At 32.8% G+C, this 16,884-nt stretch overlaps 4 protein-coding genes across 6 annotated transcripts; 2 read left to right on the forward strand and 2 right to left on the reverse strand.

The window, feature by feature from the left end:
- Window positions 1-2,699: 2,699 nt before the first annotated feature.
- Window positions 2,700-4,500, reverse strand: LOC121118112 (CAAX prenyl protease 1 homolog). The gene has a single exon (XM_040712657.2). It carries the CDS (start codon window positions 4,159-4,161, stop codon window positions 2,836-2,838), a length of 1,326 nt encoding a protein of 441 aa, XP_040568591.1. The 5' UTR covers window positions 4,162-4,500; the 3' UTR covers window positions 2,700-2,835.
- A 296-nt stretch (window positions 4,501-4,796) lies between these two features.
- On the forward strand, window positions 4,797-6,053 carry RpS7 (ribosomal protein S7). The gene is made up of 4 exons (XM_040712661.2): window positions 4,797-4,952; window positions 5,102-5,275; window positions 5,522-5,851; window positions 5,924-6,053. The coding sequence occupies exons 2-4, from the start codon at window positions 5,102-5,104 to the stop codon at window positions 5,999-6,001; spliced, it is 582 nt and encodes a 193-aa protein (XP_040568595.1). The 5' UTR covers window positions 4,797-4,952; the 3' UTR covers window positions 6,002-6,053.
- A 71-nt stretch (window positions 6,054-6,124) lies between these two features.
- On the forward strand, window positions 6,125-12,772 carry sea (mitochondrial citrate transporter scheggia). Of its 3 annotated transcripts, none has more exons than XM_040712659.2 (4): window positions 6,125-6,279; window positions 11,459-11,679; window positions 11,751-12,088; window positions 12,152-12,772. In XM_040712659.2, the coding sequence occupies exons 2-4, from the start codon at window positions 11,505-11,507 to the stop codon at window positions 12,545-12,547; spliced, it is 909 nt and encodes a 302-aa protein (XP_040568593.1). In that variant the 5' UTR covers window positions 6,125-6,279; window positions 11,459-11,504; the 3' UTR covers window positions 12,548-12,772. The 3 variants fall into 3 exon arrangements, with proteins under 3 accessions (XP_040568593.1, XP_040568594.1, XP_040568592.1); XM_040712660.2 differs by having other exon boundaries at window positions 6,217-6,422; XM_040712658.2 differs by lacking the exon at window positions 6,125-6,279 and having other exon boundaries at window positions 11,380-11,679.
- Window positions 12,773-12,840: 68 nt separating this feature from the next.
- LOC121118111 (insulin-degrading enzyme-like) lies at window positions 12,841-16,191 on the reverse strand. Its single transcript, XM_040712656.2, is given in 3 exon segments — window positions 12,841-13,403; window positions 13,405-15,779; window positions 15,854-16,191. Coding segments are annotated over 3 exon segments (2,898 nt in total). The 5' UTR covers window positions 16,050-16,191; the 3' UTR covers window positions 12,841-13,076.
- Window positions 16,192-16,884: the final 693 nt, after the last annotated feature.

Consider the following 16,884-nt stretch of genomic DNA (forward strand, 5'->3'; position numbering starts at 1 on the left):
TCGAGATGTATTTCATTTATAAGCAATAATATGTAGGTAGGATATAATATATAAACCTTGGGTATATCTACTTAATAAAATAAATGAACTTCTTAAATAATTTTTTGTCGACTACATTTTAAGTATTCAGTCATGATCAAGATAACTACAGAAGCCTACGTAATCGAGAATATTTTTCATATTTGTTCTTGATTACAGTATTTATAAGAAGGAAAGAAATATAAATTGAAATGAAGAACCTTTAATTATCTACTTTGCATACATATTGCCAGTGACATGCAAAATAATGACATTGCTCTATATATCTCTGATACTGATAACATGCTTACTTTAGAATAATGAGAACTTATCAAAAGCTTTTAATTATCAGTAAATCAGTGATGTATAATAGCTGGCCTTACACTGGTGACAGAATTTTCATCCAAAATAATTTAGAGGGTATCTCATTTCATTTTTGAAGTTAATTCCAAATATGTCTTCATATATTTTCTTCTAGCACGTATAGTTGCTAAGATGAAGCTGATTTTTTTAATATGTTTGCTTATTTATTAGTGTCAAATCAATATATTTTGTAAAGCCTCCAAATATTAAAATTATATTTTTTTCAAATCAAAAATAAATCTAAGATTCTCAAAATTTGTTCACATATCTCCCTCTTATATAAAATATAATATAAATATATAAAAAAATGTCGTTATGTTCTCTGTAGTGTGAACTTATTGGGGTTTTCTTCCTAAAATAAGCCTGATTGAATATCCAAACTTGGAGTCAGCATGATGATTAATTTCCTATTCCAATCCCTCCGGATGACTCCTTAGATTCTATCGTAGTGATATGGAAAGTCCTGAAGTTGCAACTTGTGTTTCCGGGCTATCTGTTGATACAGATTAAACTTACGAAGATATAACTTAAGAAACTCAACTCCTTATCCAAGAGCAGTTGAATGATCTTGTTAGAGACTTATGCCTGTCTAAAGAAAAATCAGAACAAAAGGAGAACAATTTACTTGAACATAATGTTCACGTTAGCTATTAACGAATTTTTGTTGGACTTCCTGAATTCCCACACCAGTGTTAACATCGTCAAGCCTGACGAAATGAAATCATTTCGTTAACGAAAGTTTTTTTCATGACGGAAACAAAAATCTAACAAAAATTATGGCGAAGACGAAATATAAGTTAACTATGACGATGTTTGACGAAGATTATATTATGACATTGACAAAAACTAATGACTTACGATTATCAACCCAAAAAATATCAATGCAATTACTGATGCTGATGGTTCGCGCAACCCATGGTCTTACAACAAACTCATAACACAAAATTTTTCTTAAAACGTATTAAATGTAATTAATAATTAAGTGTCTGTGTAATGAGTATGAATGTGTTACCGGCAATGTGCAAAATTCCCATCAGAGCGAGCCTTTTGCAAAATGGCCGGGCAATCTATAAAATTTCTATTAGAGTGAGCAATGGTCATTTTAACTTCATTTTCATTGTCAGGGGAAATTATTTGGGTAATTCGATTACTAAACAATTCAATGGTAAACAATTTGATCGTTAAGGATTTGATTATGATCCAATTTTATTGCTATCAACTTGATACTCTGGTATATTTTCTTTGAAAATTGACAAAAATTATAACGAAGACAATATTATGACGCAGACGAAGTTAACACTGATTCCCACTTAGATTTATTCCCCGAAAACCTTGGTACATGGAGTGATGAAAAGGAGAGCGATTTCACAAAGATATTCGCAGAATGGATAATTCCTACCAAGGATTTTGGAATAAAAACAATGGTATACCATTGTTGGATGATCATCAATATCAATAATATTAGAGACTTAATGCAGCATTATTTGTACAATCCACACGTATCCGGATTTCTAAAATTATTATAATATACGAATACCAATAATAATTGATACCCAGCAAAAATGTCGTTGGCATAAAGTGAGAAGCGCAATATCGACTATGAGTAAGCATTTTTACTGCTACATGCCAGCGTTATTTAGTCATAAGTTGACTCTTATTTTTTTATATGTTCGGCATTCATTTGTAAGCATATTATAGTAGGTAGTTTTTATAATTTGCTAAGCGTTTTACCTTGTGGAGCAATTACATACCAAAAACTAGTTTTTAAAGGCTCTGCATAGTGGAGGTTGCGCTGAAGATCCAAATGCTTGTAAGACTCTCCCCTGCTGGCGATGCTAACTTTCATTGTATGTGTGTGCCTGGGGGTTCAAAAACTAGCGACGCCACTGATCATATATATCAAGGTTAATAGAAATACTTCTATTTCAATTAACCTTGGTATGTATCATAAAAAATAGAAAAATATGTTAGTTTTATATTCAAACTATCAAGTCATCAATTATAATAATATCCGACTCATATTCGTCATTTTTCCTAGTAACCGTGCCTTTATAAAAAAGTTAGTTGATCTTTGTTAATTAGGGCATAAAGGGCATACTTAATATTAAATATTAATACAAATATTAGGCATATTAATTAGGGCATACACCACTAATGTTGCAATTTGAATATTGTTCTATATTATTAAGACGAAAGTACCCAAGATTTCCAGCATTACAAAGGAGAATGTACCTTAAAATAACGAATCAAATGTAATTGTTAAAGAGACAATACAGCTAAATAGATTAGAAGAAAACATAGGAATAAGTAAATCTGACTTTAATACACTATTTGCATTTATTAACACGAATTACGAAAGCGAAACACTTACTTTGTTCATAAAAAATTCAAAATAATTGACAAAATACAATAACTACATATTTGAAAATATAAATACAAAGATGATATTAAATTTTAATCACGTTTACCGGCATCGAGAACCTTAATTCGTTCTAAAATGGGTGGATGAGAGTGATGCCAGGCTGAATATAAAGGATCAAATAAAGGAAAACCTTTGTTGTCCTTATTAAGTTTGATAAGAGCAGATTTGAGCTCTTTGGATTTCCCCATACTTGCAGCAAAATCATCTGCTTGAAATTCAAATCTTCTCGTAAGTACAGTCATCAAAAAGCTAAGGATTGCATTAACAGGTGCCGTGATCATTTGAAATATGATCATTAGTCCAATAATGATGGGTCTTTGATCAATAAATCCAAATGCTGCGTATAGATTTTGATCTTGGTATAAGTGTTTAAAGAGAGCAAACATGGCCAAAATTTGGATCTGTGCAATAACAATATTTTTAAAGACATGATTCAACTTCCAATGCCCCAATTCGTGAGCGAGTACAGCCAAGATCTCTGATGTACCACATCCCTTTGCTGCGTCTTCCTCACTCTCAGGTTTATCATCACTTCCAGTGAGTTCCTTGACCTTTTTGCGCTCAGACTCTTCCAACAGTGTGTCAAAGAGAACTATTCTTTTAAAATTGAAGAACCCATAAAAGTAGGCATTGCTATGAGATGAACGCTTTGAGCCCTCCACAACAAATAATTTATACAATGGGAATTGAACGGAAGAGGCGAGTTCCTCAATCTTGGTTCTCAATTCTCCATCCGGCAAGGGAATATATTTGTCAAAAAGAGGTGCAATAAACTCAGGATAGATGATCATCATGACGAGAACAAAGCAGAGGGTGAAGAGCCATAAGTAAATGAAGAAATAATCTCCACCATATTGAATGATTTTAATGATGGCAGCAATGAGAGGCATCATAATCACTTGGGATAGGAGAAACTTCTTCATTTGGTCCTTGATGAAAAAAACAGGGGTTTGCTTGTTGAAGCCGTGCTTCTCCTCCAGGACAAAGGTCTCGTAGACCGTCCACGGCACGCCGATCACCACCTGAATCACATTAAATACAAAGATATAGAGAAGGGAGGTCCAGATTTCATTTTCCACGCTGCAGACATCCCAAACCAATTTGAAGCCGTTGGAACACACAATCAACGTGCTCAGGATCTGACTGAAAAGGGCCTGATAGCTTCCAAAGATGGAACGATCCAAAGCATAGGTCCGAGCTGACTCATAATCACCATCACTCACAATACCAGACAACTCCTTGGGAGGACGCACTTTCTCCACATAAATCACCCGTTGCCGCTTACTCAAATATGCCTCCCAAAGGTACTCCACCCACGAAAAGCTCAGCACAAGTTTAAAGATCCAGTCGGGATCCATAACTCCTTCTTGATCTTCTAATCAATTACACACTAGACTTCCCTTCACTCTTAATCGATCCTAATAACTAATTAATCATTCATAGGTCGTACACAAAAGAAGAAACTATTAGAATATCAGAGTCACTTCGGATTACACTCAACAGCTGACAATAGCCAACACTTACTTCCCGGTATTTCAAGCCCTGCCAGGCATTTGTAGAACATACATCAAAGACATTAAACATAACTAATTATTATAATATATATACGGATCTTTTCAAGTTTGAAAATCTAACAGAATCCTTTGTCGGATTCCTAACTACATTTTTTATAGCTTTTACATCTTTAAACGAGAACCGAACTCTGACGTTCGATAGTTAATAAGTCCCAAAATTTACATTTCTCTATTACGTTGGCTACAAAACTAATATATTTATCTAATGCATTAGAACCAACGGACACAGATTTGTGCCTTCTGGCCTGAATCATAAGAAATATGTTTAAGAAATTCACCGTATAACGAGGTGGATCAGAATACATAGTATGAGAGCTAAATAAATTCATTTAATTAACTATTTAATATAATTATTATAAATGCCAGGTTTTAAATGTGGCTATACTTTAGACAGAGAATCTATAGAGCTGAGCTTCTTCGATATTGTAGCTGTGGGCTAGTTATTAGTAATAGCAGCGGTTAGCGGACCGACATACAGGAAGAGAAAGAGTTCGAACTTAAAATAGAAAACGTTGTAATTGTTATTTTTATTATTTCCTTTCATCTTCCTTTTCCGGACAGGATTCGATCCGAAGGTACGTACATTTTTCTGCTCTCAAGTCTTAAAAAATACTCCCTAATGAATGGACACGAGATTTACACATCTCTAAGAGATGATTTTTACCCGATTATCTCATGTGATGACTGAGATATTAATGGATTTCTTCTTGTTCTTTTATCACAGATGACATTCGCGAACCGAATCAAGATAATTAAGGCCAATCTCGAAGATCCTGATGAGCTCGAAAAGAAAGTCTCTCAGGCCATCTTGGACCTTGAACTCAACTCTGATTTAAAGGCTCCACTCCGTGAGCTCTACATTACCGCAGTTAAAGAGATCGAGGTTGGAGACAAAAAGGTAAGAAAGAAACATTTCGAGTTTTGTCTGTGCGAGGTCCCAGTGAGAGCTGAACTTGATAATAGTGTTCATCTCTTAACAAACTAATATTTCGCTAGAGTAACCTCCATTAGAGCTGTCCAAGTTCCCGTTTGGCTATTTATGCCCGGGTATATTCAGGCTCCAAACAATTTCATTTCCATGTAAAACTATTGAGTTGAACGATGTCCATGAATGATGACTCAATTCTATCTCTTTGCATTTCAGGCCTATGTAATCTTTGTCCCAGTTCCCCAATTAAAGGCCTTTCAGAAGATTCAGCCTCGTTTAGTTCGCGAATTGGAAAAGAAGTTTAATGGAACACATGTCGTTTTTGTTGCCCAACGGCGTATTCTTCCCAAGCCCACAAGAAAGGCCAATAAACTCAAACAGAAAAGACCTCGCAGTCGGACTCTTACTTCTGTCCACAGCTGCATTCTAGACGATTTAGTTTATCCTGCCGAGATCGTGGGAAAGAGAACTAGAATTCGTCTTGACGGATCCAGACTCTTCAAAATCCACTTGGATAAAAATCAACAAACCAACATTGAACATAAGGTGATTATTTATGCAATTAAATCTTAATCGATCTTACATTTCATATCCTTTTTTTTTTTTTTTTTCTTCTAGACCGGGACTTTTGGCGCTGTCTATAAGAAGTTGACTGGGAAGGAAGTTTCCTTCGAGTTCCCTGAGGCTTACCTATAAACTTTTTGTTGGATATATTAAATATTGCTACAATAAACCCTTAAAAAAAGTGTTTTCCTTGCTTATCTTTCGCCTATGTTATTTTTTTTTTAATATCAAAAGAGATTGGTTCTCTTGTAAGTCGTAGAAAGCAATTTTTTCTCTCTCATGGCACATGATACTCTCACAACGTTGTGGTTTTTTTAAATTTATATATGTATATATATAGTTTTTTTAGTTTTCATGGTTGAACTTGCTTCGTTCCAAGTCAATATGACATAACGTCATTCATTGATAAGGTAAAATATACTAATAGAACCCATTCTTGCTCATGTTATGGTGTACTCTATTTTGGGATATTAGGGCATAATGTTCAATAGTTAAATATATGCATATCTGCTCTAAAGTGCGTATTAATGTTAATTAGGGCTGGATAATGAAGGTAAGGTTTGTCATTTTATGTCATGTTTTGTCTTTTTCTACTTAAAACGCGTTATAAGCTATATTCCTTGATACAACCAATTTAAGCTTGAATTGATCTGTAATTAAACATACCACCAGTATACTATTGTATATCAATGGCATAATATATCTAATATTCTTGGAGCATTGTCGACAAAATGTGATGTGGGTCGCATGATAAGCTTCGATTCTACTAAAAGGGGGATTAAAAAAAGTTTAAATTTGTAATTCTGTGAAAAAAATTGTAACTATATTGCTGCAGTTAAAATCTACTGATTATTATTCATTTTATTCAGTAATAATGAATGCGAAGGTCTTCGTACTATTTTCTCCCGAACATGTACTTTGATGCGAGTTAACTCGATTTGTAATTAACTTTTTCCAATTTAAAGTAAGAAAAAAGGCACATAAATATGAGGAAACAGTATCAAAATTTCTTCACGTTATGGGGAAGGGGTTGATAAGTCTGGGTTTTTTGGATGATAGGGTCAAACCCCTTAAAATAAGGAAAGCTAGTATCGCCCCTGGTTCTGGGTATGTAAGGTTCCTCCTAGTTATAATATATTAATATAATATTACGCTATATCTTATAGTAGGTAATTAAAATTTCATTTTGATTCTTTATTATGTATAAATTAGTGAAAGAACCGTGGACCCTTTAATTAATTAACTAATGTGCCTTATGATTATAGATAACAAATAATAATTTAATTGGGGGAAAGAATGAACTAACACAATTAATATCTATTGGATTTTTAATTATTACATTATCCTCATCATAAGTACCAACTAAATTTTTCATTAATAAGTCAGGATATTTCTTGATTGCAATTTACATACACAAAGTTGTGCCCGGTTCAGGTTCCATCGGCCCTGGTTCTTTTATTTAAACGGTTTCGGTTCGGCATTATTGGTCTCTGTTATTTTTTATAAACTCTTAGTTTGGTAACAGGCACTTATAACAAGGACCATAGCTTGAAAATTCGGGCCAAGGAAATTATATAAGATACAAACAGGGGTGTAGACACCTTAAACACTCAGTGGGCAGTGCCCCAAGTTCCACAAGGAGCCTTGAAAACTAAGGTTGCCTAAGACAATTGTTTTCAAAGTAGGAACTGTCAGGGGAGGTCATAGAAAGATGGAGAATTGCTTCAGTCTACAGAAAGTTTAGGAAACCCTGTCTAAAGAAATATTAGTTATCATACATATTCTAGGGCCCGGATAAGCTTAGTAGCGCACCTGGATCCATAATCTACCCCAATACTTCATTCTTTTATTAGCACTTCTGGTGCCTAAAACCACCTTTCCAGATCCATAAGAAACCTTTAGCTATTTGGGAACTAAGAAACAACTGTATTACCCTGGCGTCGTTAAGAAATCATTGGAAAACACTGCAATTGCAAAAAAAAAAAACTTAGAAAATTGACTTATTGATTGAAGCTAATCTATTGTTTATCATATATATTGTATTTTTTTATATATTCTCTTTAGAGACAAAAGCACGAGAACCGAAACCGATAAGCAATATATGGCAGTTTCGGTTCGACTTTGTCGGTTCTAGTTCAAGTGGTTCAAGAGAAATTATCCAAAGGGATCTGGTATATACAACATAGTATGTTGTGAGACAACTAGAAATGACGCTTGAAATACTTTTTCTCAAAAAATTGTGGGATGGATTTGTATTCTTCAACTAATCATCTTCTATTTCTTTTAATAAATTATTTTGATTAGCCCTACAGAGACCCCGTTATTCCTACTTAAAGATTTCAAAAATTTGCTGTCACAATAAAATGAAATAAACATATGGTGTCCCTAATTTAATTTTTAATTTTGATAACCAAATTCTACTATCTTCGTTGATGCTAGGATTTATTAATGAACAGAGTTCTTGAGCCGTTAATCTTCAATGAAACAAGTAATTCGGAAATTTTTATTGAAGGAACTCATGTTCTTTATTAAATATTATTAAATATATTGAGGTTCGTAGTAGATATTAAAGAGTGAGAAGCTCTTTTGAATATTGTTTACTTCAACTCACAACTTGAAATACAAAAGTCTTTACTGTTTGTCCCTCTTTTCCCAATGCCTTCCAATACTTTCAAATACTTTCAATGAATCCTCTGAATCCCTTTACTTCAAATTTTGCTCTAGTCTCTGACAAATATAATTGTATTATCATTCAGAGGAATATCAAATAGAGTTAGGATATAAAACACAAATTGCTCATTGGAGTTGAGGAGGACATTGATTCCTTAATTCTAAGCATATAATAAGTGTTTATTGAAGCAGGTGAGAGATGTTTCTGCATTCATAATTTCCTCGATGTCTTCAATGTTGGATTATTTTATATTCATTATATTAGATTTTTTTGCGCTCCTGTACGATATAAATTATGATGCACAACTGTCTACATTAAAGACAGAACGAAGTAAAAATATGGGATTGAAGAGAGGAAGAAAATGGATGGAACGTAAAGAAGTTGACTTTTGAGTTACTTTAGTTTTGTAATTTCAAGAATCGAATGACTATACTTTGAATCTTATTGCGGAATACTTCTTCTTAATCATCCCTTTGATGTTATGCGTTTTTTATTATAAACTCAATTAAATATATATTACTTGTGAGTCATCGATCTTTCCTTAATCAAAGAAAAACTATAATATGGAATATAGTTTATGATTGTTGAGCATTCAGATTTCCTTATATATGCAAAGTTTTCTAAGTGATTCAATATACCAGTGCAATTTGATAAATTATTCGGAGATTTCGGTTTTGTATCCATAACTTTCATCTCAATGTGTTATACACATTACACAAGTTTGAATTTTTTGAAAATATAATTATTTTTTTTGGAATAAAAAACAAGGATCGAGATAACAGTCTTTCAACTATTTATTAATGTTTTTACAAATCAATTTTTAACAAAACTGTTTTAAATGTTTGTTAATGTAAAATTTACTTCATCTACATTTTCGATCTTTTTTATTTAAAAATCGTTTATATAAGGAACATCTAATACAATTGAAGTACCTTTCTTTAACTCTTTATGATGATGAGGTGGGAAGAGGAGGGAAGCTGATTAAATATAGGAGGGTGATCGAGGTAAGAAACGGATTCAATGTTGAAGGAGAGTATGGTGTAGAAAGAGGACTTGCGGTAGACGAAATTGATATAGGTAGAAGACTTGAAGAGTGCTCCATAAATTTTTCCTCTTTTTCTCACAATTGATTAGAGGGCCTATATTTTTTTTTTAGATATTATTTTCTTTCTTCTGATAAAAAATCTTCAGGAATCAAAATTGTTAATTCCTTAGATGAAATTATATTCGTTAATAGCCTTAACGAATTAATTTCTTTACTGTTGGACCACTCATTCATTATTACAATCCCAGGATGATCAGAGGAGAACATAGATTTTATCCACTTTTCGCAGCATTACAATGTATGCTAAAAGGCCCATAATAATGAAATTCTTGTTCTGACCTCTGAAAGGCAGTAAAAAAAAAAAATAGATGACAAATAAAAATATTATGGAAAAAAGAAATCACGCACCACAATTGTCACATTGAATTGCATTATTTCATGATATACAAGTAATGCAGTACAATTAGAACCTTTCTTCCAAGTTTCCTGTAATAGGTATAAAAGAAAATAAGAATATATAAACCTATTTTTAAAGTACAATATATAAATTTACTTGTTCCCTTTATCAAATATGTATGATATATGTGAGATGTCCCTGCTCCTTCATCTTCAACATTTGATCGAAAATTGATTTTATATAAATATAACAAGCGAATCTTTCTTCTTTTAATAGATGAATATGGAATGGACTTGCCTCCGAAAAGTCAATTGTCAACAATTGAACTTCATTCCTATTATATTTAGTATAACTGACTCGTGTGTTTAGTCTTTTCTTTCCATTTGAAGACAATCCAAATGTATTTTACGGAACTATCAAAGGGTACGTTTGGACATTCCCATATAGAGCTTCATCCTGTCTTCTTTTTCACCCATTCAAGAAAAAACACACATTTGAGAGGATCTTTGGAAATTGTGGTCATTTCCAAGGATTGCTCCCTACAAAACGTTCGAATTTCCAAATAGGAGGTGGTAAAAACGTTGTCGGAAATAATTTATAACGTTTGGAAACTTAATAGTAACCGTGTTTCATTCTATGAATAATACTATAATAGTATATAATACACAGATAATAATAATATCATTCCTCTGGGGGTAAAGTTGGATCAGATCAACTCGCTTTATTTTAGTCAACTCCGTTTTAATAAATATTAACAAATATCTGAGGCTTTGAATATGACCAATTATATTCAAAAGGTTGTAACGAGGTCAATTGGAGTCACATTAATTAAAGAAAGGCTCTAAATTATAGCTAATGTTCTTGAGTATCTCATCCATCCCTCAAATTTGAACATAAATCCCATAATGGAACAAATATCAATAACTTGATTTTTACTCAAGCGTCATTTCTGGTTGACTCACTACATATTTACTATAAGTTATAGTAAATATGTCCAGGTAACCTTTATAACAAAATGGATTGGATATCTATTTGAAGATTGAAAGAGGCTAAGGAGAACAAGTATATTTTTTTATTAGGATACTAATGGTGCATAGAATTTTTATGTAACTTGTTAATATGGAAAAATCTTGAAATAACCATACATTATTGTTACCACTTGGAGCGATGAACCACCGTCACTAATAGTTGACCTGAACTAAGTCTACTGTATTAATAGTCATATTTTATTAAAACCGTAACTATACATTTGTAGGAGCATTAAACTTCAGCATAATATGAAAGTTTTCTAAATAGGGGATGAATAACACTTATTGAAGTTAAAAAAAATGATTTCCCTCATAATAACTACTTCAATGGCATTTAAGAGTGCTAGTACATATTTATTTCAGTCAGTATTCCAGTTTTCCAGGTTCTTCTGTCTTGATAAGGCGTGTGGAATGAATTTTTACTGCAACTAGTTTTTCTCTGTTTTAGGATACAAAACGTACTATAATCAGGGACATCAATTGACAACATCAATATGGATAATGTTAGACAACTATCTGCTGTATCTACCACTCAGGGTGGAAGCAATAAAACAGTGAAGGGAATCGTTGCTGGAGGAATCACAGGAGGAATTGAGATTTGTATAACATATCCCACTGAATATGTCAAAACGCAATTACAGCTCGATGAAAAAGTTGGAAAATATAAAGGTTTGTTAATTGTTAGTGTTATATTTGATAAATAGGTTTGCTCACTAACGCATTAATTAATTCGATTTTAGGGATTGCTGATTGCACAAAACAAACTATAAATGAAAGAGGTATAAGAGGTCTTTATAGAGGTCTCTCTGTCCTGGTTTATGGGTCGATACCCAAATCTGCAGTACGATTTGGTTCATTTGAATATTTCAAGAAGAAATCCGCCGATGAAAAAGGAAATTTGAGCCCAGGAAGTCGTTTACTTTGTGGTTTAGGTGCGGGTGTATCTGAGGCAATTTTTGCTGTAACTCCGATGGAAACGGTTAAAGTAAAGTTTATCAATGATCAAAGAAGTCCTAATCCTCAATATAAAGGTTTTTACCATGGACTCAGATGTATTTTAAAGGACCAAGGGATTAAAGTATGACGTCTAACGTTCAAATAATATATTCATTTTTCTTGAACATTTTAAAATCTTGATTAGGGTACTTACCAAGGAGTTTCTGCTACCATCATGAAACAAGGTTCTAACCAAGCAATTCGATTTTATGTAATGGAGTCTTTAAAAGATTGGTATCGAGGAGGTGACAATACAAAGCATGTTCCTAAGTTGTTAGTTGGGGCTTTTGGAGGATTTGCAGGAGCATGCTCTGTTATTGGTAATACACCTCTTGATGTTGTTAAGACTCGAATGCAAGGACTTGAAGCACATCGTTATAAAAACACATTTGATTGTGCAAAACAGATACTTGTACACGAAGGACCAAAGGCATTTTATAAAGGAACGATTCCAAGAATGAGTCGCGTTGTATTGGATGTGGCAATTACTTTTATGATATATGATTCCTTCATGGAATTATTCAATAAAGTTTGGGTATAGAGTTATGCAGTTTTAGTTAGTTTGGGCACTAAAGTTCATTGTTTGAAATTTTTGAATTTATTATTGTCATTAATTAATTGTAAAATTATTTTTAAGTTAGCCTTACCCCTTATATGTTGTCGCTGTAACACTTGATATTATATGAATATTATTATTGTAATGTACATGTATTGATCGTCTAGTTATATTATTTATTTTTTTATGAATTACATTATTCTCGTTGTACATGTTTAGCAATTTGACCAAATGACCCAAAATCTAGGAAATATCATATTATAATCAGCTAGTGAGTATTTAGGGAATAAAAATGATGTATTTATTCAGTATTAATCATTGGTGAGGTAAGAAAGTTCCTCGAAATATACAAAATTATAGTAGAAAATATACGATGTAGATTAGTTGAGTCCTACAGGTTGAAATACTTTTGTATGTATATTTAGAGCTAAAATCCGATTTAAAAAAACATAAAACCTACTTAATAATTTATTTTACCAAATAAAAAAATTGGAATGATCTAATTCTTGAATGATTAGGGGTCATATGATATTTTTTTTTGGGGATATAGTGGGCGACTTGACTTAAAGATCAGAGTATCCTTAATAATAATAGGGGTAACAACTTGCTTTGGAGGTGGTGCATCTTTCACGTATTCGCTCGTCATATCCACTTGATCCTTTTTTCCAACTCCATCACTTGTCATTGAAATAACATGACAAGCTAATTTACGTCTGATTTTACTTTCATTACTTAGAAACTTTTCGAAAAAAATCATAAGCTCCTCTTTCGTGACGCTTAAGAGCTCATTAGTTTCAATAACATCCCTATCAAAAATATAGGTTTGTCTTAAAATCTCCCCCCCAATACCTATCTGTCATTGAACTTAAACGTTTCGGTTTCTCCAAACGTTTTACTTGCAAAGCTTGTTTATGATCATTGAATTCATCTATGCTCATTTCTCTAATAAAGTTTATCATGTATTGAAGAAAGGCTTCAATTCGTGAATCCACAAATCGTGGATGTCTGTCTGAACGAATCACAAAACGAAAACCTTGAACCACAGTATTACGCCTCAGTCCTGAGTAAACTAAATAACCCAACTGTTCCTTAGTTCTAAGGATATTAAAACATGGTTCGTCCATTATTTGAGCTATAAGTTCCAAAAGTATATTTGATTTATGGTTTCGTAGTCCTATTTGATAGTAACTCTCAATACTAGAACACTTGTGGTATTCATTCGTGACTTCATATATGACATGAGAATTGTCCTCTAAAACCAGCTCTCTATCACTTAATTTGACTAATTGTGATAGAGTTAGAGGTTTAGACTTGCTCAGAGTTTGTTCTATAATGTTGAAAATATCCAGAGCATTTGATTTTGTCAAATTACCATGAACTAATCCTTCAATATATGTTTTGGAGAAGAGCTTTCCCACAAATTCATTCATAGACTCAATAGTTAATTCATCTATGACATCTAATAATTCATCTTTGTGCCAGTCTTTTTCTGATAGTATAATATTATTATTATATATACTATGCTCATGAGGCTGATCCATTTTGAAATTCTTCAAACTTCTTACGTACTGTTCTTTGAGAATACAAAATCGTTTTTCATCAGTCTTAAAATTTGTTAGTTTATACATCACTTTATCTAATAACATAGGCTGCATCTCGTTGTAGCCATAAACACCAAGCATAATTCCTTGTTTGGTATTGTGAATAGCATAATTTAAACCAGCCAAAATAGCAGAGTAGATATATTCGTTTAGGTCATCTCTCAGAAGAGATAAAAAAAGACGAGATAAATTCACGTGATGTGGATCTGCATTTACTAAAGGTATCTTGAATTCAAATTTTAGGTTTGCTTTTGGTAATAAAAATTCGTCATCTTGTTTGAACCATAGTCGCATCAAGGGAGTATCCTTAATGATAGACGGAAATTTGCCTTGTCCAGGTTCCCTTTTAACCAAATCAAAATTCTTTGAAATAAATGGATTAGTTTCAGGTAATTTTAAATTTGGACAAATCATTTTGGACTCGGACCAATCTTCAATTAAGTTAGAATTAATTTTCTCTTGGTAATATTTGGTCCCATACCACTTCTCGGTTTCAGTTGCCTTGTTTTCAAACATTTTGCCAACAACAAAAATGCGAACTTTTTGTGGGCAAAGATAATCAAGTACCATATTGACAAGCTCTGGATCCCAATCATCAATTAAGTATGGTCCACAAAGAGCTTCATTCATGGGATATTTTTGAAGACAAGTAGAAAGAGAGGTTACAAAGTTATAGGGTTTTGATTTATCTAAATACTTGAAATGAGTAGCCTTAATCTCTTTGCATTGATCAAAAATCCATTTCTGAAGGCCTTCTCGTCTAATTAATTCAATATATTGAAAAACGAGAGATATTATTTCATCCGTATGATTGATTCCGATTTCAGTTAAATCTACACTAACACAAAAGAAAGAAAATCCCCTGGTCTCAAACTTTTCCCCAGACTCCAAACCATTGGCCCATCCTCTTGCTCTTAACTCTGATAGAAGAGACCCTTTTCCTTCATGTCCAATCAAATGAGCAATGTAATTACTAGGACTAGATTTGTAATAAGGATGAAGATCGGGAGTAGGAAACGTAATTAATAAGTTTCTCAGATCCTTGATAGGAACAACGAAGGTTCTATAACTATAGCTGGATTCATCAATAGGATGCTCTGACCAAAATGGGGGCTTTATTCCTTTTTTTGGAACAGCAGAGAATTTATCGACGACTATTTTCTCCAATTCATCAAGAGACTCAGAGCCAAGTACGGCAAGGGACATAATATCAGACGAATACCACTTTTTGTGAAACTTGATCAACTGATCTCGCACAGAGATTCCCTTGGATTTAGGATTCTCATCGAGGGTATATATATTACCTGTTCCAAATTTAGAAAAATCGTGTTCTGGATTAGAAAGACTTTTTTCTAATTGTAGAATACGCCACAAATCCGAAGCGATATTTTTTTCATGCTCTGAATGAACGGCTTTGACCTCTCTATCCGTTGCAGATTCTGTAAATAGAGGGGATATAAAGAACTGGCAAAATCGATCTAGTGCTTCCTTCAGATAGTCTGATCCAATGTCAAAGATGTAAGTGGTGTGATCATGGGAAGTGTAAGCATTGTTGGACCCACTATGTTTAGATATGAAGTGAGAGTACTCGCTTTCGTCTGGATACTTCTCCGTTCCTGCATTTCGGACAACAAAGCACATGCATTTAAATTAAATATAATATAGAAATGATGTTAAATTAAAATAGAACCTAAAAAGAGCATATGCTCTAAGAAATGCGCGAGGCCCAGGAGCTCCTCGGGGTCTGACATATGCCCAACAAATACATCCATTGCAGCAGCGGACTTCTCCGTCTTGGCATCAGAAATGAGCATGACTTTGAGTCCATTCTCCAAAGTAAGCCCGCGATATTCTCTATTATCTTCAGATGATTTAATAATGGACATTTTGATGAAATTCTATATAAATGATAATCGTTAATTTATATAATTTATCTTTCCGTTTTTCCTTCACAATATTAACTACAATCAAAGACAAATGAAATCAATATTTTTCTAATCTATAATTATATTGACTATTGTAGCATCTGTGACATCACACAAGGACAACCATTTCTAAATGATAACAAACAAACACCCATTCACAGCTTTTCATTGTATTTGCTTTTCATCTTCATTCTAAAGTAATGGTTATGTTACTTTACTTATATTATACCATCCCTAATATAAAAACATACCTAATTATGATTACCCACTTAACTGGAGATCAACGGTAGTTATTTAATTTCTCTATTATATCAATGCAGTATCCGCATAATATTATACACCTAGGGATTAGTAATTTAAAATAGGAGACTCCTAAATTTTTCAAGTCATTAATTGTATCATAATTGAAGGATACGACATTTTGGGGATCAAAGTTGAAAATTTTACTTCATAAAATGGACATATTTCCAATAAATCTTAATGCATCTTAATCAAATGGCTTTTTGAATAAACAAACCTAAAACTTACATTGAATAATATTTGATGCTTATGATAAACCGTGATATTTGATTTAAATCGAAAGTAAGTGTACTGAAAATCCGCATAATTTAGGTACAACCTCAGAATTTGGCAAATAAAGGATTTATTAATAAAAATTTTGGATCTTGATATGACTAACAAAATCGGACATTCAGGAATTTATAAAAAAGTCATCGGACAGGGTGTAAAAAGAGAACATGTAAGGATAAAAGAGGACGGTTGTTGGTCATCCTAATCTACAATTTACAAAAAACGG

Source organism: Lepeophtheirus salmonis, chromosome 5 (assembly GCF_016086655.4).
Source record: "Lepeophtheirus salmonis chromosome 5, UVic_Lsal_1.4, whole genome shotgun sequence".
Classification (NCBI taxonomy): domain Eukaryota; kingdom Metazoa; phylum Arthropoda; class Copepoda; order Siphonostomatoida; family Caligidae; genus Lepeophtheirus; species Lepeophtheirus salmonis.